This window comes from Odocoileus virginianus, chromosome 32 (genome assembly GCF_023699985.2).
Source record: "Odocoileus virginianus isolate 20LAN1187 ecotype Illinois chromosome 32, Ovbor_1.2, whole genome shotgun sequence".
In the NCBI taxonomy this organism is placed as follows: domain Eukaryota; kingdom Metazoa; phylum Chordata; class Mammalia; order Artiodactyla; family Cervidae; genus Odocoileus; species Odocoileus virginianus.
In genome coordinates, this window is record NC_069705.1 from 15950092 (window position 1) to 15977218 (window position 27127).

The 27127-nt window shown below is 39.0% G+C and overlaps 2 protein-coding genes across 13 annotated transcripts in view; both read right to left on the reverse strand.

Annotated features, from left to right (window-relative positions):
- The window catches only part of NRG1 (neuregulin 1), a 228912-nt gene that overhangs the window by 108085 nt on the left and 93700 nt on the right, over window positions 1-27127 (reverse strand). For 5 of the 12 annotated variants that reach the window (XM_070459916.1, XM_070459914.1, XM_070459915.1 and 2 more), the window contains exon 1: window positions 14929-15598. The exons of the other annotated variants lie outside the window; for them this stretch is intronic. In XM_070459916.1, the coding sequence (XP_070316017.1) occupies window positions 14929-15598 (670 nt within the window). Of the gene's footprint in view, window positions 1-14928; window positions 15599-27127 lie in introns of those variants that run through there. 12 annotated transcript variants of the gene reach the window in all.
- On the reverse strand, window positions 15932-16353 carry LOC139032583 (uncharacterized). The gene has a single exon (XM_070459926.1). The coding sequence runs from the start codon at window positions 16109-16111 to the stop codon at window positions 15941-15943; it is 171 nt and encodes a 56-aa protein (XP_070316027.1). The 5' UTR covers window positions 16112-16353; the 3' UTR covers window positions 15932-15940.

Below are 27127 nucleotides of genomic sequence, written 5' to 3' on the forward strand. Positions count from 1 at the left end.
TGGCCTGCTGAAACGAAAGCATTATGGAATTTGAAGCTTCTGCAATTGTTCTCCAACAACGAAGAGGATTTCATTGCCTCCCTCCCTGTATACCAGCACACCATTTTATGACAAAGTAAGAAGTCACAGCAATAAATTTAAGCATGCACCCATGTGCTTGTTCACAGTCATGTCAATAGATGGCAATTTGCCAGTGAGGAGGGCTTCCTGTCTCAACCCATCTATACCATGTAGCTGTATTTTTGGCTGACAGGTGGAGTGATGATTATCCTTCTCAACTCCCCTTCTAATTCCGGAGAACAATGCAGATAAGATGGTAACACAACTCACACGGAGGAAAAAAACCCACATGAGCAAACCAAATGAAAATGGTAGCACAGCCACAATATGTTTCTTGAAGTTCCTATTCCTTTCTTCAAGCCTGTTATCAGCCATAGCAAGGTGTCAAGTTTGGAATTCAAAGGAATGCAATTTAACTTCAAAAAACCTGCATAATGGCAGTTCAGGATTATATAATTATACATTATACATAATGCTTATATACCAGGGGTGACTCTAAATATTTATATACATTAACTTATCTGATCCTCGTAACAACCACAAAAGGGAGGTATAATTAGTGCCACTTCACAGACAAGAAATTGGACAGTTTATATTATTTTTCTCTTGGTTGAAAGAAAAGATTTGGTTTAAAGCCTTTCCCTGAGGCCTTAAAGCTCTGAAATTCTAACTGCATCAATGCAATAACTCAGTGCATTTAAAATATATATAGGTCTGGGATTAGAATACCCAGTGTAATTCAAAATGTCCTCATGAGCTCAGTTTTCAAGAAAGTTATAACTTAACCCACTGTGTCCTAAAGACATCACAGGATTTACCATTATGAAGATCCTATATTGAATAAATCCCATTAACAAGTAGCACAGATTATCAAATTGATGCTTTTGAACTGTGGTGTTGGAGAAGGCTCTTGAGGGTCCTTTGGACAGCAAGGAGACCAAACCAGTCAATCCTAAAGGAAATCATTCTGGAATATTCATTGGAAGGACTGACGCTGAAGCTGAAGCTCCAATACTTTGGCCACCTGAATTGAAGAACTAACTCACTGGAAAAGACCCTGATGCTGGGAAAGATTGAAGGCGGGAGGAGAAGGGGACAACAGAAGATGAAATGGTTGGATGGCATCACTGACTCAATGGATGTGAGTTGGAGCAAGCTCTGGGAGTTGGTGACAGACAGGAAAGACTAGTGTGCTGCAGTCTATGGGGTTGCAAAGAGTTGGACAGGGCTGAGTGAATGGAACTGAACTGAGAGATTATCAAAAGATTTTGATCCAAAATGGATAAAATTAAAGTTTCAAGGTGACAAAGCATCAACTATCTAAAAAACTAGGCAACCTAGAACAACTAATTCCCAAGGATTTTGAGAGGCCAAAGATTTACTATATTGATCCCAATGTTTTTATAAATAGTTTACTGATTAGTAAAATGTAGGTCATGGGCTCTGAGTACCTCAGGTTTCAGAGTGCAGATAAACTATAATTAGAGGATTCAGTAATATGAAACTGAACTTCCTAGGCAGGAGTTAATGTAGATATCTCTCTGCTGTCACTGAAGTAGAAAGATAAAAAGATTGAAGTAATTATTTTATATAATGTTTTTTTTTCCCCCTATGTAAACCCAAGTCTTCACAGATGACATGATGTTGTTTTTTATCTTCTCTTTGAAAAGTCATGAGTTGTTTGATGGTAAAACTGTAAAAACCCAGCTTGCTCAAGGATTATAGCCAGGAAAAATCAGAGCTGTAACACTCAATGCTACCACTAATCACTCTTAAGATTTGCTTTGTAGGCAATACTTAGCATCATGTAACAATCAATGGTTACTGATTCCTTTTGCTCCCAAAAGAGCAAGCAATTATGACCCAGGAAGCTCCACCAAGGGATTAAAAACAAATGCTAACAAGAGTTCAATTCCACTGTCTTTAGATCATTCCATTTATTTATGGAGCTTTTATTGCATGACACAAACATATTTCATAAAACAAATACTTCCTGTTACTTAGCAAAGGAAGAGGCAACAGTGAAAGTCATCAGGCTGTTCGTGGTCAAGTCTGCGGTTCAGGTCTCATTCACTCTCCATCCCCCACCCCATCTAGGGAGAAACCACAGGTCTGGAACATCTGCTCCACATCCTCTGATGCTCTGGGACCCCGGTTTCAGAGCATGGTGGGAAAATTGAGGAGGGATGAGCAGAAAGGCCTATTGGAGAAGAAGAAATGGTGAGAAGGGTAAAGAGAAAAGTAACTGTAGAACAGCAAAGAGAGAGGACTTCCCTGGAGGTCCAGTGGTTAAGACTTGGTGCTTCCACTGTAGAGGGCATAGGTTTGATCCCTGGCTGGGGAACTAAGATCCTGCATGCCATGTGGCATGGCCTCCCCCACTCCCCCCCAAAAAAATGAGAGGATGGAGAAGAGAGGAATGTTAGAGAAATAAGATCATATCACCATCAGACACCAACATTCAGACACCAAGCTGCATTTAGAAAAGGCAGAGGAACCAGAGATCAAATTGCCAACCTCCACTGGATGATAGAAAAAGCAAGAGAGTTCCAGAAAAAAACCTCTATTTCTGCTTTATTGACTACGCCAAAGCCTTAGACTGTGTGGATCACAACAAACTGGAAAATTCTTCAAGCGATGGGAATACCAGACCACCTTACCTGCCTCCTGAGAAATCTGTATGCAGGTCAAGAAGCAACAGTTAGAACTAGACATGGAATAACAGACTGGTTCCAAATCGGGAAAGGAGTACGTCAAGGCTGTATATTGTCATCCTGCTTATTTAACTTATATGCAGAGTACATCATGCGAAATGCTGGGCTGGATGAAGCATAAGCTGGGATCAAGATTGCCAGGAGAAATATCAATCACCTCAGATACACAGATGATACCAGTTTTATGGCAGAGAGTCAAGAGGAACTAAAGAGCCTCTTGATGAAAGTGAAAGAGGACAGTGAAAAAGTTGGCTTAAAGCTCAACATTAAAAAACAAAGATTGTGGCATCTGGTCTCATTACTTCATGGCAAATAGATGGGGAAACAATGGAAACAGTGACAGACTTTCGTTTCTTGGGCTCCAAAATCACTGCAGATGGTGACTGCAGCCATGAAATTAAAAGATGCTTTCTCCTTGGAAGAAAAGTTATGACCAACCTAGACAGCATATTAAAATGCAGAGACATTACTTTGCCAACAAAGGTCCATCTAGTCAAAGCTATTGTTTTTCCAGTAGCCATGTATGGATGTGAGAGCTGGACTATAAAGAAAGCTGAGCACAGAAGAATTGATGCTTTTGAACTGTGGTGTTGGAGAAGACTCTTGAGAGTCCCTTGGACTGCAAGGAGGTCCAACCAGTACATCCTAAAGGAGATCAGTCCTGAATATTCATTGGAAGGACTGATGCTGAAGCTGAAACTCCAATTCTTGGCCACCTGATGTGAAGAACTGACTCAATGGGAAAGACCCTGATGCTGGGAAACATTGAAGGAGGGAGGAGAAGGGGATGACAGAGGATGAGATGGTTGGATGGCATCACTGACTCAATGGACATGGGTTTGAGCAAGCTCTGGGAGTTGGTGATGGACAGGGAAGCCTGGTATGCTGCAGTCTACGGGGTTGCAAAGAGTTGGACATGACTGAGTGACAGAACTGAACTGGGATACCAACATAGATAGCAAAGCTAATACTTGAAACTTCTGGTGTCATTTCTTTGCCTGTTCATTATGTTTGCTTCATGGCCACCATCTTTGTCTTCAATGTGGTTGCCATTTTCAAATGCATATGAAGAAATGGACATTTGCTTTAATTTTAGATAACAAATTTTTAAAATAAAATGAGTTTGGAAGACACTTTTTAAAAGTAGTTAGTTACTTCAGTATTAAATTCCATACTAACTTTTGATTAAAACAGAGCTCATAAATTTCCCCTTTGGCTGGGACGGCAGCACCTCAAAGAAGGCAATTCAAACCTCAAGTGCATATCACTGAAAATTACAGTAAATCAAGTCTCGCCTTGTCACACCATCTTTGTGATGAAAAATAAAAAATGCTTTATTGTAGGAAGCTTTCCATGGTAATTCATCAAATTTCATTGGATCTATCAGCTTATCTCCACTACACTGTCAGAAAAGCCTCTGCCCTAGTATGTTATCAAGTATTTCCCCCTTAGAAGTGGTGGCCTCGCTGCTCCAATATTGATTCAGAGTTCAATTTCTGCAGCAAATCAATCATACTAGAATAGATAAGAATCAAAATGACCAACACATAAAAGTTTTCCCATACGGTTCTACAGTAAAGAATAAATGAAAACACATATCCTGTGCTGATTATTATACATGTTGGTAAGTGACAAGCTTTTACAAATTACATCTCTATGCAAGAAAGATCATTAGATGTATAAAAATATCAAAGGCCCTTAGGTGAATCCAGAATTGCTTATTTTTTTCTTTTTGTAGTACAGGGACCAATATCCCAGCTAATAAGATTTCATTTTAAGTTCACTGTAGCAGAATCTCCAGGATATATTTAAGATATAATTATTGTTTGCTGCTATAACAATTTTTTTGCTTCTTTTAGTTTTTACAAGCCTCTAGCATTTAGACACAGGGCTAGAGTTTTTATTTTATCTGTGTTTTGAAACTTATTGATAAACAACCTGTTCCTCTATACTTTAAATGATTTTATGTACCAAATTTTAGTTATTAGGTAATCAAATCAATTCTCCTTTTACTCAGGATATTATGGGCACACATAAAACACATATATTATTTGTAGAATTCATATATATGTTTATGCTACAATTTTAACCAAATTAAAACAACTGCTATGTTTGATCTGGCTCCTGTAAATTTAGGAGAACCCCATGGACAGAGGAGTCTGGCGGGCTACAGTCCATGGTGTTGCAAGAGTCGGACACAACTTAGTGCCTAAACCACCACCAACCACCACCACCAAAATTATTCTACATAGATTATTATTTTTATGGGTTTTGCAAAAATGCTGACAACAGCTGAATTGCTATCTTTTGGGGCCCAGAAATTCCAGTTTGGGACAATGAAAAACATTTGGTGAACATCATTTCCATTCAGATAAATAAAGATCCATGATCCTTGGGGTCCAGCTCCTCCCATGCCCTATACTTACACTGTATAAATTCCTGGTCACTACTCTGACCTTCCCGAGAAGGTACTTTCTTGAGAAACACAACTTTAGTTACTACCTGTCTTTTTCTCTCTTGCAAGTAACTCCTTATCATTCTTCCTGTAAGAAAGTCCCTCATACTGTGACTTTTCGACATTCCTCAAAGAGAATCAATCTACGTATCCTAACAGTTTTTATGGGGGTAAATCACTTTTATGATACTAGAGTTCAAGAAATTAGTAAAATTCTATATGATTCTAAGACATACCAAATTAATCCATCTGTTAGATAGTGTTTATGTGAATGGTGCTAGAGAGAGGAAGGAAGTTAATATTTCTTAAGTCTTGTCCTAATATCCCAATATTTTTTCCCAGAGTAATTTACGTAACCCTCAAAGAGAATCTCATGAGCATTTAAAGGATTAACATTCCAATTTGTTCCGATGTAGAAACTGAATCTCAAATGGTGATGTAATTTTCTCAAGGTCATACAGCTTATAAATGGCAGAACTGGGATTTGATGACAAGTTTCCAGTACAGTTTCCACAGCACCATGATGCTTCTTCAGCTCTCATCTTCTAAGTCTTTCACAAGCTTTCCCAGACTCCCAAACTATTCTCCAGATTTTGTTATAAAACTATACTTTCAAGATCAAAAGGGGAAAAGAATAAAATGAAGAAAGGAGTCTAAGTAGAATGAGAGAGAAAAATTGGTACTGGTTTCGTATTTACTACATCTTAGGCTTAGGATTTCTTGTTTTCCACTAACCCATTGAATCCTCCAAACATCCCCAAGAGATGCACACTACTGTTCTTATGAATAAATGAGGAAACAGATTCGGATGGGTGATCTAACTTGCTCAAGCTTATGAGGAATGGCACGGGGGATTAAAATTTCAGTCTGCTCCTCACAGCCATAGAGAAGAAATTTATGGTAACCAGAGGGGAAGGGGGAGATGGAGGCATAGAGTGGGAGTTTGGCATTGACATGTACACACTACTAAATTTAAAACAGATAATCAAAAAGGAGCTACTATATAGCACAGAGAACTCTGCTCAATATTCTATAATAATCTAAGCAGGAAAATAATTTTAAAAAGAAGAGATACATGTATACATGTAAGTGAATCACTTTTCTATACACCTGAAACTAACACAACATTGTTAATCAACTATGCCCCAATAGAAAATAAAAAATTTTTGAAAATTCCCAACTAGAAAGCTAAGGTCTAGGGCAAGACAGAAGTCAAAGCTGTAAAAGACATCAGTAGTAAATATATTTAATAACCTTCTAGGAGCATGAATGTCCCTCAACAATGCCACTGACTGAATATTCTATTAAGAAGGTATTAAATTCTTTCCAAGTAAGGAGCACACTTCAGTCGGGTTAGCTTTGATTGTTAAAAAATTCTCCCATATCTAGATCAAAGGGACAAGACAGAAAACCCAGATATAAACACACCTATGGGCACTGTATCTTTGACAAAGGAGGTAAGAATATACACTGGAGAAAAGACAGTCTCTTCAATAACTGGTGCTGCGAAAATGGGACAGCTACATGTAAAAGAATGAAATTAGAATACTTCCTAATACCATACACAAAGATAAACTCAAAATGGATTAAAGACCTAAATGTAAGACCAGAAACTATAAAACTCTTAGAGGAGAACATAGGCAGTACATTCTCTGACATAAATGACAGCAAGATTCTCTATGACCCACCTCCTACAGTTAAGGAAGTAAAAACAAAAATAAACAGGTGGGACCTAATTTAACTTAAAAGTTTTTTAAGAAAAGGAATCCAAAGAGAAAACTATAAACAAGGTGAAAAAACAATCCTCAGAAATGGGAGAAAATAATAGGAAATGAAACAATTGACAAAGGATTAATCTCCAAAATATATAGCAGCTCATGCAACTCAGTACCAGGAAAACAAATAACCCAATCAAAAGTGCGCCAAAGACCTAAACAGAGAATTCTCCAAAAAAGACAGATAGTTAAATACATGAAAAGATGCTCAACATCACTCATCAGCAGAGAAATGCAAATCAAAACTACAATGATGTATCACCTCACACTGGTCAGAATGGCCATCATCAAAAAATCTGCAAACAATAAATGCTGGAGAGCTTGTGCAGAAAAGGGAACCCTCTTGTACTGGTGGGAGGAATGTAAATTGATACAGCCACTATGGAGAACAGCATGGCGTTTCCTTAAAAAACTAGGAATAAAACTACCATCTGACCCAACAATCCCACTACTGGGCCTATACCCTGAGAAAGCCATAACTGTTAAAGACACATGTATCCCAATGGTCACTGCAGCTCTATTTGCAATAGTGAGGGTGTTGGAGCAACTTAGATGTCTATTGACAGATGAATGGATAAAGAAGCTGTGGTATATATATATATATACAATGGAATATTACTCAGTCATAAAAGGAGTGCATTTGAGTCAGTTCTAATGAGGTGGCTGAACCTAGAGCCTATTATACAGAGTGAACTGTCAGAAAAAGAAAAACAAATACTCTATATGAATGCATATATATGGAATCTAGAAAGATGATACTATGAACCTACTTGCAGGGCAGCAATAGAGATGCAGACATAGAAAACAGACTTATAGACCCAGTTAGGGAAGGAGAGGGTGGGATGAACTGAGAGGAGCATGGAAACATACATTACCATATGTAAAATAGATAGCCAGTGGGTATTTTCTGTATGACTCGGGAGCTCTAAAGGGTACTCTATGACATCCTAGTGGGGTGGGATGGGATGGGAGGTGTGAGGGAGGTTTAAGAGGGAGGAGACATATGTATACCTAAGGTTGAATCATGTTGATGTACGACAGAAACCAATACAGTATTTTAAAGCAATTATCCTTCAATTAAAAATAAATAAATTTAAAAAATTCTCCCATATACTTATGTTTTTGGGAAAGGCCAAACTGATTTCCTATACGGATCAAACTCAGAAAGGGAAAATTCTCTTCTTTAAAGAAGAGATCTGTAGTGGGGTGATGAGTTTACTAGTTAGCATTTAAATAATAAATAGGAAGTCACACTCATTTGAATTAAGGCAATACATACTATTTGAATAATAAAGGCTAAACCTAATTTGGACAAGAAAAGCAGGGTGTAGAGAAGACAAGAGTTATTTCTGTTTTAGTCTTAGCATTGAAAGCACTTAGCTATACTGTTTTTGGGTAAGTCACTTCATTTTTCCAGATCTTAATTTCCTCCCTCTGGCAGACACCTGGACCATCTCTCCAAACGTTCAACATATAAAATTCTTATTATTAAACAATATCTATTATATTTGTTAGAAATAATCTTTGAATGCATATTCATACACAACACTGGGTTCAATTCACTGCAGTAAAGATGGCAACAAGGTTTGAGATGATGAAGACTGATCACTCCTACTCATGTGAACAGTATATGAACCTGTTTTATTTCAATTTGGGAACTAAACAACTTAATGACAGATTCAATCCTTTCTCTGGACAATGAAACTAAAAATTGTTGAGAATATTTTAATACCCTTGTTCAGTAAGTCATAAAAATACATAGAAAATATGATTTAAAAAATATTTACAGCAATCAGTTTGCTAGAATCTACAAGCAATCTGACAATCTTTACATGGTGGAAATAAGGAAATATTTTCTATTTTAGGGCATTCCTGGTGGTTCAGCAGTAAAGAATCCATCTGCAATGCAGGAGACACAGATTCACATCCCTGGGTTGGGAAAACTCTCTGGAGAAGGAAATGGCAACTCACTCCAATATTCTTGCCTGGGAAATCCCACTGACAGAGAAGCCCAAAGGAAGACAGTCCATGGGGTCTCAAAGAGCAGCTTGTTAGTTGCTCTTTCCCATTTTAAGAGAGTGTTCTTAAAAGGGCTAAACACATTTTCCCTTCCTGACCACGTCAATGGTTTGGTTAAACTGTGTCATAGAGGTTGAACAGGAATCAGGCAAAGTTACCAGCAGCAGAGATAGAAGTGGTTTCACTTTAAGATAGAGGATATCATTGGTTAAGTGTTCAGTATTCCACAAAGAGGAATACTAGTGAACAGGAATGGCAGTCAAAATGTGAATAAAATGAAGGTGAGGAGAAGAAACACTGAATTCAGAGAGTATTTATGTAGCAAAGTAAAGAAACGAGAGTTGTGATCATTGATTGTAAAAATCCACTAGAATATAAGCTCTATGAGGGCAAAGGCTTTTACTGGATTTTATGGGGATATGATGCATTTAGAACCATGCCTGGCACATAGTGGGTGCCTGATATGTATTCACTGAATAAAGAAAAAGAGGAAACAACAGAAGCAAACTGAAACACGAACACAACAACAATAATAAAAACAGAAAAACAAGCACAGAAGCAGACATGGTATCACTTATGGCCTGGTAGAAAGTCCAGGATGAGAGTTATAGAACTAGTTCTCAGGGTTTCTAGCTCAACATTAGACAAGTCATAACCTTTAATGTCTTTATTTCTCAATCTACAGATTCTCTCTTCCTTCATGCTTTAAAAGGATACAATGCGACATTATTCAAAGGGAAGGAAGGCAAACAGAGATGTATGGTCTGGGACATGATGATTTTCTGGCAATGCAAAAATGCTGATATGTATATTTATATGTTAATATAAAGAAAAAGAAGAAGGTGAGATAAAGAAAAGGGCCAAATTTTGAACCAATGGTGGCTGTAACAAACCAGTATGTTGTTCATCAGATGAAGACATTTTTTGGTATGTGTTTTTGTAAAACGTCTAAGTATTGTTCAGTATTAAAATGCAATAGGGTTCTATAGGAAAGAAATGACAAGTGAAAATGCTTTGATATCTTAGAGTGTAGTGGAATTTTGACATAGAAAAGCCAACAAGGCATAATTAGGAAAATAAGAAAGATTCAAGATATAATTGGGAGTGTGAGAAGGAGAGGAAGGAAGCAAAACTGGGTATCATAAAGGAATAAGGAAAAATAATTAAATTGGGATGCTCAGGAAAGAGGTGAGCCATATAGCCATCTGCTGCCTGTCAGGAAAGAGGTCATCTGAGAAAAACTAAGCTGTTTTTTCAAAAGCGAGCTGAATGCAGTACGAGTGATGAAATAAAAAAGATCGTAAATGCAGAAAATTTAAGAACAGAACAAGAGAGTAAAAAGAAAATTTAAGTGTGAACTCTATACACATGAACATTGGTCCCACATGAAGTACTTCTGTAACTAGCAGTCAGATGCTACTTAAACTACCAGATTTGGTCTCCAGCTCTAACTCTCTTGGGCTTCCCTGGTAGCTCAGATGTTAAAAAATCCACCTGCAATGCAGGAGCCCCTGATTCGATCCCTGGGTTCGAAAGATCCCCTGGAGAAGGGAATGGCTCCCTGCCCCAGTACTCTCGGACCTCCTGGGGGCTCAGACAGTAAAGAATCTGCCTGCAATGCAGGAGACCTGGGTTCGATACCTGGGTTGGGAAGACCCTTATCTAAAGAGTCAGACATAACTGAGTGATTTTCACTTCTCTTCACATCTAATCCTCTAGAACAGGGGAAAAATGATAGGGGAAAACAGCACTGTTGGGGATTAAATTCTGGGAGATAGGACATTGCTCTGTTTTCCACTATTAGGGTTTCCCTAAACTTTTCAGAGTTTTGTGAATTTTAATAAATGGGTTCATTTTACTAAATTGTTCGGAGACTGGCTTTCCTCATCAATAAATTAATAAAATTATTTAGTTCACATTGAGGATCTACCAGTTTCTTCCAGTTTTTAATGTCTTAGGCTTTCAACAAAGATGGTGAAAACAGAGAAAATTTATGTGGAATCACCATTCTGAAACAGCTATAGGTACAGTTGCAAGAAACTAGAAGAGTCTACTGGGCTTAAAATGAATGCCACTTCCCAACAGAAGGGGAAAAATCCTATAGTATATTCAATTGATCATGTTGAATTTTGCATAGTGTAGTAATTCATATTGTCACTCTGGTAACAATGGTGTGCCATGAAACTCAACAGTACAAAGATTTAAGAAAAAGTAAAACAAGTTTGGCCTAAGATGAAAATACTAATGCATTCTTTGCGTATGTGTGTGTGTGTGTGTGTGTGTGTGTATAATTTATTCAGCTGCACTGAGTCTTTGTTGTGATACGTGGGATTTTTAGTTACAGCATATGGTATCTAGTTCCCTGCAGGGGCTGAACCTGTGCCCCTTGCATTGGGAGCATGGAGTGTTAGCCACTGGGAAGTCCCAGAAAATACTAATACATTCTTATACCCCAGAGTCAGTTGTCAAGCAGGCTGCACCATTCAGAAATATATTTTCTTTCAGGATGGTACCCTAGTTTCCCGGTTACAACTTAATTAATCAGCTCTTTTTATAGTCACCTAAGTTTGCAATCTCCCAGCATCAGATCTTTCCAGATAAACAAAAGGTAAGAAAAAACTTAAAGCCCAGGCAAAGGAGACAAATGAATGGTTCCAGAATTGCCTTGATGAAAACTATAAACTATTAACATGATAATATAATTACAGTGGGAAACCACTAACCACGCACAGAAAAACTTTAGAATTACATATACATGTTGTAATGTTTTCATATTTTATGCATTGTCTAAATAGTAAATTAGAGCCCTGTATTAGATTGCTTACTCTCTACTTGAATGCACCGTCTAAGATGGTAAGAACATGAAATTATATTGCCTTATGAAAGAAATACTCATTTAAAACAGCTGACGTAGTCACTATACCTCTAGTCGATTTAAAAGGTGACATTTTGCCTAATATAATAAAGACAAAGAGTGTCTTGATTTTAGAAGAGTCAGTAAGAGAGAGAGTAATTCTAGTATTTATGGAATAAAACCCTAATGTGCTAATAGGCAGATTGGTTTGGGAAATAACACAGCAGACACAATTACCAGGATTGTCTCTGTTCTACTCTTACCGGCTCCAGGATAGAAGAATCAATTAGTCCTCCACAGACTATGACCTTGAAGGCTACAGTTCTGTGCATAATACACTGAATATGCTGAGCCAGACAGAAACGGAGAATCAAGTTCTGAGACCTCGCAAGAGCATGTTTCAGATATGATAATGTCTTTTTAAAACATAAGCTGTGACAGCTTTAGGCATGTCAAAAGCATGCAGGATGGTGAAAGAAAAGCCCCGTTCTTTCTGTGACTAAGCGATAGTTTCTTAGCAGAAGAGCAAAACGTGAAAGAGATTTCAGAATGATTATTTAATGCCCAGCTTTTCCTTCTTTCTTTCTTTTTTGCCCTCCTTTGGTTAATGGTTACAAGCTTCTTAAACAGCTAAACAATCACTGAAGAGTGTTTAAAACCAAAGCTCCCTGGACCAGTGCTTTTCCAAAATAAAAGAAATATAGACTCACAATTTTTAGGATATTTATGTTTTTGTTGTTTTCAGGCACTAGTTCAAAAAAGGAACCCTAGGTGTCTCACACAGCAAACCCTATAGGTGGTAAAGTGTTAACCAACTGTCTAGCCCTAACTTTCCAGAAAACTACATCCCAGACAGCTTTTGCAGGCTTATCTCCAATGCACTCAGAGTGCTGCAGCTGTGTATCTGGCCAGAACTGGCTACTATGATGCTTTTAGACAGTAGTAAATCTTCTCCACTCAATAGAAACGCCAGAAAAATCAATGTCCTGCCTTGAGAAAAAAAAAGAAAAGAAACTGTATGGAATGTATAATCTATTAAAACACTTAGGAAAAGAATTTACCTTAGAAAAGAATTTCTCAAAACATCACAAGATACTTTTTTAACACAGTCCTAGATCAGGAAAATGTGCTGGAGGTTTCTTTGTTTGCTTGTTTTCCTTCAATGACAAAATTATAGGATTGAGTCGAAGAGTTTTCCAAAGGGTCTTCTTTCTTTTTCTGAAGAGCTAAACTGATTCAGGCACATTTTAATTCAAGACTGAAGTTGAAAATGATAAAAAGACAAAAGAAGTAACCTTGTCTTCACGGTGAATTTTGCTTCTCTTTGCAGGATCTGTACTTGCTTTTTATAGCCTGTCATTTCATCTGGGTATTATTTCCCGGTCACTTTGCCAGGTGGGAAGAGGCGGTGAATACAGTGATGGCTGTCAGATCTTTAATGATGCTTCAGGGATTTGATAAAGATACAAAGCAGGGTCTGCAGAAAGGAGGTTCTTCCCTAATTACACCTGAAAAGCAAGCCTCTTTTTTTTTTTTCTTTAAATCTTTGCCACTGAAACTGGTGTGTATGAAATGAGCCTGAATCACAAGCACAAATCAAGTTTTTCTGCATTTCTAGAACATATGGCTCTCCCGCATACTGAACAACATGTCTGTAAAAGATATTTTTAATCTTCATTACCATCTAGAGGGAAACAGTAGGGGTATTTCATCACAGAATCTTTACCCTCACCTCTCCTAGACTTTACGCATGATATTCCAACCGAATTCTCTGATCCTTTACTTTTTTCTAAGGAAACAGTTTCAGTGGTGAAAAGAAGAGAAGACAGTGAAACAAAAATAAATTCAAAAGTTTTTAAAAAGCTATAGAAAATGCCTCTCTTCTATAATGATGTTTAAAACCATCTGACTAGTCATGGTTTCATCCTTGTCAACTTTTCCATTACAAAGCATTGCAATGACCCAGTACAGACAGCAGTAGGACTGCTCTGTATTGTTTTAGGAGCATGGGCTCTCCTCACTCACAGATTATTAAATAGGACTGCTGCAATCTTATGGACAAAAAAGACACATCTGAAAAAAAAAGATTTATCTTACTAATGCATCTTGTACTTTCTAATGACTGCCAAGGAAGCTATTTAAATATTTGATTCCAGAAGGCAAAACTAATGTGGACAAACCATAATAGGAAAGAATATTAAAAGAATATATGTATATGTAGATATACATACACACACACACACACACACCAGAGTCACCATACTGTACAGAAGAAATTAACGCAACATTGTAAAATCAACTATACTTGAATAAAATAAAATAAAATAAACTAATTTGGGAAAAATCTTTTCATGTAGAATTGTACCAGATCCTGAATAAAACTGCCCCTAACAAGTGCTCAAGCAACTCAAACTAAAATCTGAGCATGACAGCAACCTTCTGATGCTGGTAAGAGGTGAGTGCTGCAAACATCTAAGACTTCATGCGGTATCGGGAAGAAGCAATTAAAGTACAAACGTGGGGAGAAGTGGTTTAGGGAACAGGAAGAAGAGATGGAGAAAGATAACTGGCAACTTGGGCTGGCTGGAAGGCAAAGGATAACAGGAAGGTGAGGAGAGGTGATGGAAAGTTTACATGGGAAAAAAAAAATCAGGATCGTACTCACTGCTGTACAGAAGTTACATTTATATGTATGCATATATATATATATACATATATGTATATAATGGTCTGATGTTTTCATCTTAAAAAGTGTTAGAAACCAATGGAATTGAACTGAAAGTCAAGCATGGCTCAGAGATGCTGAAGCTTTGGGTCGCTCACCCCAGATTTCACCATCCAGGAAGAGGGAGCATCAGTTCTACCCAGCAGTTTGCAAGGTCTTTTCACTCATCTCTCCCTGAGCAACCCAGTCACATGATGCGCTTAAACCAAAGCGAGCCATTCAACTCCGAGAAGGCAAGGACCCCGCTCTACCTCTAGAGAACCCTTCAGAGGACCTCAAGCCCACCCATCTCCTCTACACACCCTCACCTGTCTCTCTCTACTTACAAAGTTTAGGAGCAGTTTGGAGATTAGTTTCTGTTGATGGTGGCTGAGTGGCTGTCTTGGATGGTCTCACGGCAGGGCTCCGAGTGGGTGGAGGGAAGGATGGGGCAGTGGACGGCCGGAAAGAAAAAGCGAAGATACGGTTCTTGGGGGTGGGGCCCGCCGAGGGCTCGGAGGACCCAAGGGTATTGTCAACTTGCACTGTAACTCGAACCTCAGTTTCAGACTGAGCCCTGGAGACAGGTGAAGTGTACGCCTTGGCTGAAACCCACACAGCAGCTGAAGCTGCAGTTGGATCCAGAGAAATAATAGGATCCTGGCCTAATCCCCCAGGGTCAAGGTGAGTGGGAGAGTCATACTCAAAAATCTTGTCCACAAACACCCACTTGAGGCCGGCGATGCAGAGGCAGAGGCTGATCAGACAAGCCAGGATGGGGACGATGCAGATTTTCTCTGAGTTGAGGCAACCTCTCAGGCGCTCGGTTTCCAGGCAGACGCAGCAGGGAAGAGTCAGGCCCACGAGCCCCGGGGACCTCCCATCTTCAGTCTGGGTCTCCGGCATGTCTTCGGCTGCCGGAAGCCCGTCCAGAGATGGGTCTGCACTCAGCTGAGTGGAAGGGCTCGAGGACCTCTCAGCAGCTCCCTCGGACATGTCTGGGGAATAAATCTCCATCGGCTCACCTCCAGGAGGCCTGGCCTCTCGCACTGTCCATTACCATGCAGAGCCCCCCCCAACCAAATGATACAGCATCTTACAGGGAGAAATCGATAAGTCGTCCAAGTCCAAGGCCATTATCAAAAGCAAGAGGAGTTCGGGAGGAAGGCAGGGGAGGCCAAAAAAAAAAAAAAAAAAAAAGCCTCTAGCAACAACCAAATAAAAGTATATTGTAATTCTTGACTGCTGTTTCTGGGCCACTTTTGCAGTTCTTTTATATGCTTCTCCAAACCATCCTGGCAGGGTCAGGAAGACGGGAGGCCAGCGGAGAAACCCAGGAGCTGATGCGGCGGCGGTCAGTTAAGTAAACCAGTAGCCCAAACTGAAAGGCATGTTTCTCACCTCGAGCAGCTGAAGCTGGGGTCTGCTCAGATGGAGAAAGCAACTGTCATGCAGAAGTAAAAGCAGGAGCAGGACCAGCGGCGGCGGCGGCAGCAGCGGCGGCGGCAGGAGCGGCAGTAGCAACAGCATCCTGTGGTGTGAGCGCGGCGGCTGAAAGGGGCTGAATCATCACAGAGCAGCAGGTGCCTGCCCTCCGAGCATCGCGGCGAACCGTCTCATCGCAGAGCGAGCTGGAGGCGAGAGCGCGGCCGGGAGGGGCGGTCGCCGCGCTCGCCGCCCTGCCTTCCCCCCAGCCCCCGGGCCACTCCTCTTTGTCCTTCTCGAGCGCTCATTCACTTTCTTCCTCTGCGGCTCTTGCCTTCTCCACAGTCTCTTCCCCTTGTCTCCCCCCTCCTCATCCAGAGACTCTCTCCCCCCCCTCTCTTTTTTTCCTCCCTCCTCTCCCAGCCCCCACCCCTCTAATCTCTGGGGCTGCTGGCTGGTCTGAGTAGAATCAGGATACCCAGCAAGGCGGGACTGCCAGTGACTTCCTATTTTATCCAATTAGAAGGAATAAAGGCCATCAAATCAAAGAGAAGCAGGCAGACACCAGTTAAGCTGAGTCCCCATGGCCCCCACCCAGCTAGCCTTCTTCTCTATCTTTGTTTTTTTCCTTCCTACCAAAGCTGCCCTAATCTTCCACCCCCACCTCAAATGCTCTAAAGTCTCCCTGGTTCTCTCTTCTGCACCCACTGTTGGGTCAGAAAAAGCCAGCGATCAATGCTAGCAATCTAACAAAGCTAGGATGGGGCGGGGGGTGGATGTAGGTGGGACCTTATGGGTTGGACCTGAGGCTTGGCAAAGTCTGATATCTGATTCCTCCCTAGAGAGGTAAGCTTTTCAACAGCAATTTCTTCCTGCCTGCTGCAGAGAGATAGCATTCCATCCCCAGCCCTCTAATAAGTTTTGTTCACTGAGAGGACTGTTATTGCCTGGCGTTTCAACCGACAGCAAGAATGTTTTGGTTTTTTTTTTTTTTTTCCCTCCTAACCATGGACAGCTCTGCCTTCAGCCCTTGTCGCAATGATTGGGTTAAGACTTGGTGATGCCCAAGTGTGAAGGGTGGAATATACATTGGAGAGGGGGGTGCTCAGGGAGGGGAGAGAGGTCTTTATGTGCCCACACTGGTCCCCTTTAAATTTCCATCCTCCTGTCCCACTCACAGCAGTCCCGGACTGATGTCCAGCCAACAAGAAACACCAGTAAGTAACAGCTATAGAGGAGGCTCCCGCTTCATCTTGAAATTAGCCTTCACTGGGACTCCACACTGCAGAGGCTGAATTCCCTGAGCGCTGTAACGTATACCACATGTCCTCAGCTATAAATGCACTGCAAGGATTGAGAAGACTTTTCTATAAGAGCACGCCTTTAGGGTTAAGTTTCAGGAGCTTTACCTTAAAGATAGTTTCACTGCCGCCTCTTTTCTTTTTTCTTTAAAACAGCAGTGGTTAAAAGGCTGGAAGAAATGCACTGTCCTTAATACAGAGAACAGGCTGCCCTGACCCTCCTGTTCTTGCGTGTCCGCATCTGAATCTTTAATCCATGCTTTACTGTGACTGGACACCTGAATGGTTTCCAAGGAACCATTTTCTTCACCTATGTCAATAGGAGTCTTAAAAACTGTCTCTAAATCCATACTACATAACCATCATGTGAGTCCCAGAAGCAATAAAATTTAAACCTGAAGTCCTGAGAGAATCTGCTTTAAGCACATTCCATTTTGTAAAACACAATTTCCACTGCTTTGAAATATTTTTAAGCTTCTAAGTGGGCATGAGATAACATTATCATTTCTTTCAAAATGACATTAGCCCATAATTATAAGTGATTTAAAGGGTAGTGATATCTGAAAATGTGTTTGCAGTACTATAACTAACAACAACAACAAAAGCCTGAACCAATTTGCATAATTGTAATTATGGCTCTGACAAGATTCTGGGCAAAATGAATTATCCTTAAGTTCACCTCTGTATAACCTGCATTTATATCACAGTAACTCATGCTTTAAAATAATTCCTATGCCCACTTTCTAACTTTTAACTATTTGATTTTAAAGCAGAGAGATTTTTCTTAAAGATTCAAGCAACAGACATGAAATTTCACATCATCGAAAATCTACAGGGAGGCATTTACAGAATTCAAACTGAGAGGAATTAAGATCTTAATGATCATTATTCATGAAATGTTCAAAATCAATTAGGCAAGTAAATACTTATGCTAAATTACGATCATTTATAATTCCTTTAGCTATCACCCAGGTTAAATTTGTGGTACTTAATTTCATGATTCTGCCCCAAACCAGTATTTCACGCAAGTATCATACTCACACATTGGCATTTCACCCACAGCCAAGGTCACCTAGATTTCAAAGACTAACACTAATTCAGAGCCCAGATCAGGCAGGGAAGCACAGATACTGAGAAAAGCAACCTGTAATTAAGAAAAGTGCTCCTTCAGTTGCGCCCATACCAACTATTCACCTTGCCTTAATTATTCAGAACAAACATTTTCAGCAAAGTAATTACTGGGAACTGCTCTAACTGTCATATTAAAGATGACCAACACTTTCAAAGGAAAAGAATGGATTATGTAAAGGATAGGAACTTAAAAGACAGACTACATAAATCACACTGTGGGATATATATGTGTCCTCCCTGGAGAGGCAGTTCATGAATCCTGTGGCTTCTTGGAGCTAAGATCAGTTTGCAGAGAGCCAGCCTCCCCTAGAGTTGTTTCCCATGCAGTTGGAAGGTAAATGTAATTGAGAAAGGGAGTAGGACATGAAGTAAAGAATAAAAGGAATTCTCCACTAGGTCTGTACTTGAGACGAGGAGTCAGAAGTTGCCTTTATCCCTTTAGCAAATCTTACTAGCAATAAAGAAGTGAATGTAGGGTGATGTGAATGGGATTGAGGGTCAGAATTTCTTTTGGACTAGAACATGTATGTATGTAGGAAGAACTGCAAGCATATGTCACTTTAACCCTTTAGCCTCCATCTTTAATAAAGCTCAGGAACACCAATATTTCCATGTCCCCTTAAACAAGGAACATTATTTTTTTAAAACCACATAACCACCTCTTCTATAAAAACAAAAGCTACCTTTATAGAGCTCCACTGTGATTCCAGGCACTCTGCTAGGCTCTTGCCATACATGATTTCTGATCTTCACTAAATTCTGTACAGAACATATTACCTTTTTTGTTAAAAAAAAAAAAGGACTCAGGCAGCTTATATAACTTAGTTATGGACACATAGCTATTAAACAATAGCACGAATAGCACCAATTTTGAACAAAATTCTGACTCATTCTATTTCTACCAAACAATACTGTTTCTTGTTTTCAATCAAAAGAAGGCATCTGATTACATATTGTTTACCTATTACTTCAATAGGAAAAATGAGAGAACCAGAAAGTGTAACAATGAAATAGGCATTTTAATTTTAATTTAATGTAGTTGCTAAATGAACTTAAAGGTGCCGAATTTCTAAAACAAGAGCCTTCTAAAATTCTGCCTAGTGATCTTTAGAAGTTGCAAGAATTAAGCATAGGTTATTTACATATGATCTGTTTATAGTTTAAATAGAAGAGCTCTTCCCCAGTCTCTGTTCTGAGATTTTCTTGGGAAAGCTATTTCAGTTACGTATTGCTATGAAACAAATTGCCCTGAAACACATTACATTTGTTGTTAAACTAACAACCACTGTATTACATCTCACTAGCCCGCAGGATTACTGGGTTCAGCTGAGTGGTTCTTCTGCTCCAGCTGTAGCGGCTGCAATCCACTGGAGGTGTAACTGAGCTGAAAAAGTCAAGATTCACAACATGACCAGCAGCTGATGCCAGATGTCAGCTGGGAACTGATCTGGGACTGTCAGATGGTGCACCAACATGTGGCTTCTCCATGTGGCCTGGACTTCTCACAGCATGGCAGCTGGGTTCTGGGAGGATACAGCCCAAGAGGGAGGAAGCACAAGCTGCCAGTTCTCCTTAAGACTGGCTTTGGAAGTGGTACGGGCTTATTTCCATTGCATCCTATTAGCCAAATAGTCACAGTGCCAGCTGAGATTCAAGGAAAGGGGAGATAAATCTTAATGGAGAGAGTGACAAGGAATTTGCAACCACAGTTAATCCACCACAACAGTTAGTCAATGTTAGTAAATCAACCTGGGTCAAGTGGCTTTGCAGTAATGTAGAATGAGATTCAGCAGAACCAAGTCAAAACACACTTATATTTCTGATACATAGTATTCCAGCTTCCTTCTAAACCAGTTTCAATGAAGAAAATGATCCTATCATGTTGTGCATACGTGAGTGCTTATGCTCAGTCGTGTCCGACTCTTTGTGACCCTTTGGACTGCAGCTCACCAGGCTCCACTGTCTATGGGATTTTTCAGGCAAGAATACTGGAGTGGGTTGTTATTTCCTTCTCTAGGGGATCTTCCTGACCCAGGGACTGAACCTGCATCTCCTGTGTCTCCTGTAGGCAGATCCTTTACCCGCTGAGCCATCAAGGCAGCCCCCAATTATATCATCCAATAGAAAATACTCAAATTCCTCTGCTACTTCAAGTCAAGCTAGGCTACTGCTTCTGCATCCCTTTTATTTATTTTATTATCAGAAATATTTAGCATAGCTCCAGGAGATGAAAGAGAATGACCATATCATGTAAACTTACTTTCTCTTTTACTTTTTTTTTTTTTTCGGTGTATTGGTCATTTCCCATTGAAAACATTTATTTCTGAAAAAGTCTACCCTTGCTCTGTAAATTTATGGCCAAATCATAGAATTTACCTTGTGATATCTAATACCATGATGATAGCAGTGATTTCATTTTTTGGATTGCAATCTTTGAGGATGACTATGTATAAATTATAATGATTTATTCATTGCTAATGAATTAATCACAATTTTCACAAGAAAGCTTCAGGACTTAAAAGGATCCCAAAAACTTTCTGCTTCTTATGAGAGGGCCAAGTACTCAAATGGATCTGTTAGCTTCTTCCCATCCAGTTGAAAATCTTCCCCCAGCTCACATCTCAGCCCCTCCATGGAACTCTTCCATGGTCCCAAGTCAAAGATACATCATTTTTTATTTTTATTGGGGTGCATCTTTCCAGGTGTTACTACTTAAAATGTGACATATATAGGATGGATGGGGAAGAATGCAATTTCTTTGAAGGCCAGGTCTATTAGAAGCCGGCTGTTGCAAACTAGAGCTATGCTAGCCATTCAATATGCACATTTTATTTGGTTTTATTTTTAACTGTAATTCAATTACACAGATCATGGCACCTCTAATAAATTGGTAGACTTTTTTCATGTCCATCTATCTATTCAAAATACCCTCTATACTCCACTCTATTTTTTCACATCTTCTAATGATCAGTTCAGATACATGCTTATCAAATTTTATGACTATTTCCAAATATGGCTTTTACAAATTTACTTTCATCTAGGGAAGCTCTGTTAGCCCAACTGTATTAACTTTCAACTGCCATGGTATTTTTCAGGCAAGAATACTAGAGTGGATTGCCATTTCCTTCTCCAGGGGATCTTCTTGACCCAGGGATCAAACCTGCATCTCCCATGTCTCCTGCATTGCAGGAGGATTCTTTACCCTCTGAGCCATCAGGGCAGCCCCCTATCATATCATCCAATAGAAAATACTCAAATTCCTCTGCTACTTCAAGTCAAGTTAGGCTACATAATCTTATGTTTTGCATAGATCCTTTTAGGAGATGGAAAGTTAGGAATAACCCAACATTGAACTGTTTTTCCTGCAGTTCTCTCTTCAACTAAACAGAAAAGTTCTCTCAGGGCAAACCAAACCCATGTGCTTGCCCATGTTCTTCTATATTACTCATAATGCTAAACATGTTAAGATGAAACCCATTTCATTTTCCTGGGCAAGTATTTTTCTCCCCACTTTGAGGGTGAGTCAAGATTGATTCTCTCTTATTCTTCAGTTCAGTTCAGTTCAGTCGCTCAGTTGTGTCCGACTCTTTGCGACCCCATGAATTGCAGCACGCCAGGCCTCCCTGTCCATTACCAACTGCCTTATTCTTACCCAGTGAAAATTATCTCAGTAAAGACAGTTTGACTTAATTGTAAGAATCATTTTGTGAGAAGCTGTATTGAATGTATGATACTGACTCTGGGACTGTGTCCTCATTTTATAACAAACGATCCATTTACTCTGGCACATTTTGTTCTTTGTAAGTTTAGATCCTATGATCTTCAGCTTCAGCTCAACAGACAGTAAAGGATCTCAAAGATGAGGATGTGAGAATTTTAAATAGACAGTTTTTTTAATTAAATCCCATGCTTATAATCTGATTACTTTGAGAGAAACCATTATTTTCTCACTCCCTGTGAGTAAAATCGTTAGTTATATACAATGATTTTCTTCTTAGTTTTACAAGTCACCTTTCTTTCAATATTTTCTTGGACAAGTTTGGAACTAGACAGAGATCACCACACATCACTGTGATAAATGCCAATGAACTGTTCCTAGTAAAATGGTTAATTTTATGTTAGGTGAATTCCAACTCAATAAAAAAAAAAAAATTACACTGCACACTCATCATGGTTTCAGCTTCCCCAACATTTACTTTTAAAAGGAAAACACAGTCAATCTGACGGGTTTTTCCAGTGCACTGCACTAAAATAATGAGACTTTGTCATGTATAGATTGCTCTTTCTTCTACAAAATCTAATGGGTCGTGTAGCATTGAATCTCTGACAATTCTTAATTATCTATGGACTCTAAATTGATGTTGATGATGCAATACTACATCCCAAGGAACTCAAAAGCACAAATAAGGCTATAATAAATTGATCTGTCATTGAGAATTTCAATACAAAAGTTTTATGAGAAAATAAGCAAAGGCTTATAACTCTAGCTCATTTAACATACTTAAAATATTATTTCTCATTGTTCAATACCATTCCATTTACACATTTAGAATATACTAGAAATATAAGCCAAAAAATGGGTGGACAGTAGCAGGTATTTGAATTATCTGTATTTTCAACACAGTGTGCTTTGTTAGGAAAAGTGTGATAAACTCATTACCAGAATGTGTGAACTCCATAAGGGCCAGCACTTGTGTCTGTTTTCATTAACACATCCCTACTACTTAGAACATGCCTGGCACACAGAGGCCAGTAAGTAAGTATCACCGAGTTAATGCACCAATATGGAAACTACTAAAGAAGGATGTAGTTTGGAAGGACTGATGCTAAAGCTGAAACTCTAATACTTTGGCCAACTGATACGAAGAACTGACTCATTGGAAAAGACTCTGATGCTGGGAAAGATTGAGGGCAGGAGGAGAAGGGGATGACAGAGGATGAGATGGTTGGATGGCATCACCAACTCAATGGACATAGGTTTGGGTGGAGTCTGGGAGTTTGGTGATGGACAGGGATGCCTGGCGTGCTGCAGTCCATGGAATCGCAAAGAGTCAGACATGACTGAGCAACTGAACTGAACTGAAAGAAGGATGTAAAAACTATTGAAAAAATATCTTAAAAGACATGGATACATCATCAATTCAGTTCAGTCCCTCAGTCGTGTCTATATGGATACACCATATAGAGTTTTATTTGTGTGAATGAAGCAAATAATATTAAATTACCTGTGTATGATAGAAGAAACACCAAAAGGAAAATCATCTTTATAGTGACTAGTCTGAGGTTATATGGATGGATGGTCATTCATGATTATTAGACAATACATGTGGAATCAGTTACCTTGAACAAGGTAACTTTGCTTCACTTCATTAATATTCACTACTACAAGCTCCCAGCAAAGCAACACAGCCAACAGAGAATTTTTGTTATATTCTTATGTATTGTGGCAAATGGCACAAATATACAAGAAATAATCTGTACTTTTAAGTGCATGGATAGGTATAATAGTATTTAAGGAAAATCATACAGGCTGTATTTTGGTGAAGTAAGAGAAATTAAATATAATAAATAATTAACTAAATATGACAATCAATGCAAATGTAATACAAATTCAGTACAGTTTCAAAAAATGGAAGTTGTTGAACTTGATGTATACTTAGGCACTAGCTATTTGTTTATAGTTGAGTTGCTGATCAGCCGACTGATCTCCAGAGGAATTTAAAAAAAAGGCATTGAGTACATCACCCTTACAAATGCCCTAGCAATCTGTTAATTTGTTCTTTAAATCTTCTGTTTCAAACAGAAACTGTTAAGCACAAGATGATCCACATGTGAAGGTGTTTATGAAGAGTTCCATCTATTCAAGAGACTCTGAAATGTCATAAAAAGCCATGTTTAAAATAAACCCTCAGTTTACCTGAAATAAAGGAAGCTTGGGAAAGGAATGGTCTGAATTGTTCTACTTTTCAATGCAACCCAAACCTGTGCATCTGAGAAGACTTCAGCCAGAGGAAACATCTTAAAAATATACATTTTCCATAGAGTCTACACAGTTCTCTCTCCTTTTTGCTGATTAAAATGAAAATGCAAAGTTGTGCCAAAGGGAAAAAAAAGAGGGATAAAAATACATGCATTTTCTAGAACTGATCTGGCATTCCAGTGAGCCATCTAACCGGCGATTCCGCTGTTAAGGTCATAAGTCTTATGATACTCTTACAAGCAGAACTATTCCATTTAAAATCAGATGCCAGCTCCATATATTCTGCAGTTTCTCAGTTCAAGGGGTGGAAACTTTTTCTGCATTGTGGGACAATTTTTATTACTTTCAAAATATGAATTTGAAAATCGTTAAGACAAAAATATCTTATGATTGGAACTCCAATTCAAAATTTTCTATCATAAATCATACCACACCATGTATTGTTAGTCAGATTGGTTTAAGAATGACTTCTATCTTTTCTATCTCACAAATTATCTGGAGTGAAAGGATGTAGGCTTAATGCAAAGATGAACTGTAATCTCAAGAATAATTAGGTTTTAAATTTTTCATTGGCTGACTGTTGGAGCTGGAACAGCCTTGACCCATGAGTTTTATCTTACACAAAAAAGATCTCTGGAGATAAAAAAATAATCTGCCTGGAGCACCAACATTAATTTCAGAGACAAGACTAGAAGTCAGGGATATTTCTCCTCCCCTTTCAACTCATTCCTACAAAGGGAAGCTTTTTAGTTTCACACTAACCATATAGATACCCTTGAATAACTGCCATAAAGTGAATGGTTCAGATTTTGTCACTACTGCCATCAGTTATCCCTAGAACTTTTACTGTGACTGTTTCTACTTGAACGTTTAATCTTTTTAATGCTCCTCTGACCACTTTTGGTCACAACTCTACTGAATATTCAGACCCTTTTTCTGTAAGTTATTAAGAAGCCAATATTCATATTTAGATTTGGTTATTAACATTTCATCACTAAGGGATGTAGAATGCAGAATGGAGGCAAAATGGAGGCTCTAATCATTTACATGGAAAGGTATAAAGACACTCTAGTGAATAAAATGGAGCTTATCTTCAGGAAAGAAGACTGTCACCCCAAAATAGAAATCAGGGGACTCCTTGGTCCAATGGTTAAACTATCACCTTCCAAAGCAGAGGGTGCAGGTTAGATCCCTGGTCGGGGAGCTTAAATCCTGCATGCCTTGTGTCCAAAAAACCAAAACATAAAACAGAAGCGATACTGTAACAAATTCAATAGAGACTTCAAAAATGGTCCACATCAAAAGAAAATCTTTTTAAAAAATAGAGTTCAGTCCAGTATTACTGAAATGATTCAAACACATACAATGTCAAATGTTGTCAATATCTGAGAATTGGTGAGCCAGGGTTACATCTTCTTTTAATCTGGAGAATTGGAAATCTGGGACAGGGGAAGGAGTGATCATCAGAAATAGGAAAAGGATGGCTTCTGATGACTGAGTTAAAATCTGAAATACAAGGACTAGAAAATCTCAGGTCCAAATATGATGACTTATTCCAGGGAAACACGTGTTCTATTTGTTGACATAACCTATCAAACATATATTATTTTAAATAAAGCAATTAAACATGTACATCATTCATGCTGGGATATTTGGGGACAAGATGCATTCACAAATGCAACTTGTTTCAAACTGCATCATAAATAAAAAGTTGACTGATAGGTAAATGGATACACATTTGACAAAGCAACTATGGCAGAAGTTAACTGTAAAATCTAGAGATATGGCATCCATTGCTCACAAGTCATTCAACTTTTCTATATGTTTCAAATTTTCATAATAAAAATGCTAGAAAAACTTAAAAAGATTTTTTCATGGCTATTTCTGACCACTACATATGTAGCATGTTTTATTATAAAACCTTATAGTGAAAGTAAAAGTTGCTCAGTCATGTCCGACTCTTTGTGACCCCATGGACTATACAATCCATGGAATTCTTCAGACCAGAATGCTGGAGTAGGTAGCCGTTCCCTTCTCCAGGGGATCTTCCCAACCCAGAGATCAAACCGAGGTCTCCCGCATTGAAGGCGGGTTCTTTACCAGCTGAGCCACAAGGGAAGCCCAGGAATACTGGAGTGGGTAGCCTATCCCTTCTCCAGAGCATCTTCCCGACCTAGGAATTGAACTCGGGTCTCCTGCAGAGCAGGCGGATTCTTTACCAACTGAACTATCAGGGACGCCCATAAACCTTGTAAACTGATGCCAAAGAAAACAAAATAATCTACCAATCCCACATTCAGTAACCTTCACTGAATTATTTTCTTTTCTCCACTGCATAAGCCCTCCCCCGCTACCCTCCCCTACCACATTTACTTTAAGATGAATTCCAAAATAATATCAAGAATATAAGTCACACAATTTGAATCATTATCTAATGTCAAAGGAGTACCTTTCTATGACAAACCATTAGCTGCTACAGAAAATCTAAGAGCTCTTCCTGACCCCTCCTTCCATACCATTCCTTTATTGAGAAGAGATTTTGCTTAATGTGATTCTTTAATCACTAGGGAATTCAAACATCTATGAATAATGTGAACAGGGAAATCATGCTCATTCTACTGACAAAATCAGCAGGGCTGGACAGTAAGCTTCATTTTGTTTGGGGGAAAAAAAAAGAATCCTTTTCTTGTTAATGACACTCCCATCCTG

Bases quoted from the DNA above. Each gene is read 5' to 3' on its own strand.
- LOC139032583 (XM_070459926.1), bottom strand. From the start codon at position 16,111: ATGCTGTTGCTACTGCCGCTCCTGCCGCCGCCGCTGCTGCCGCCGCCG.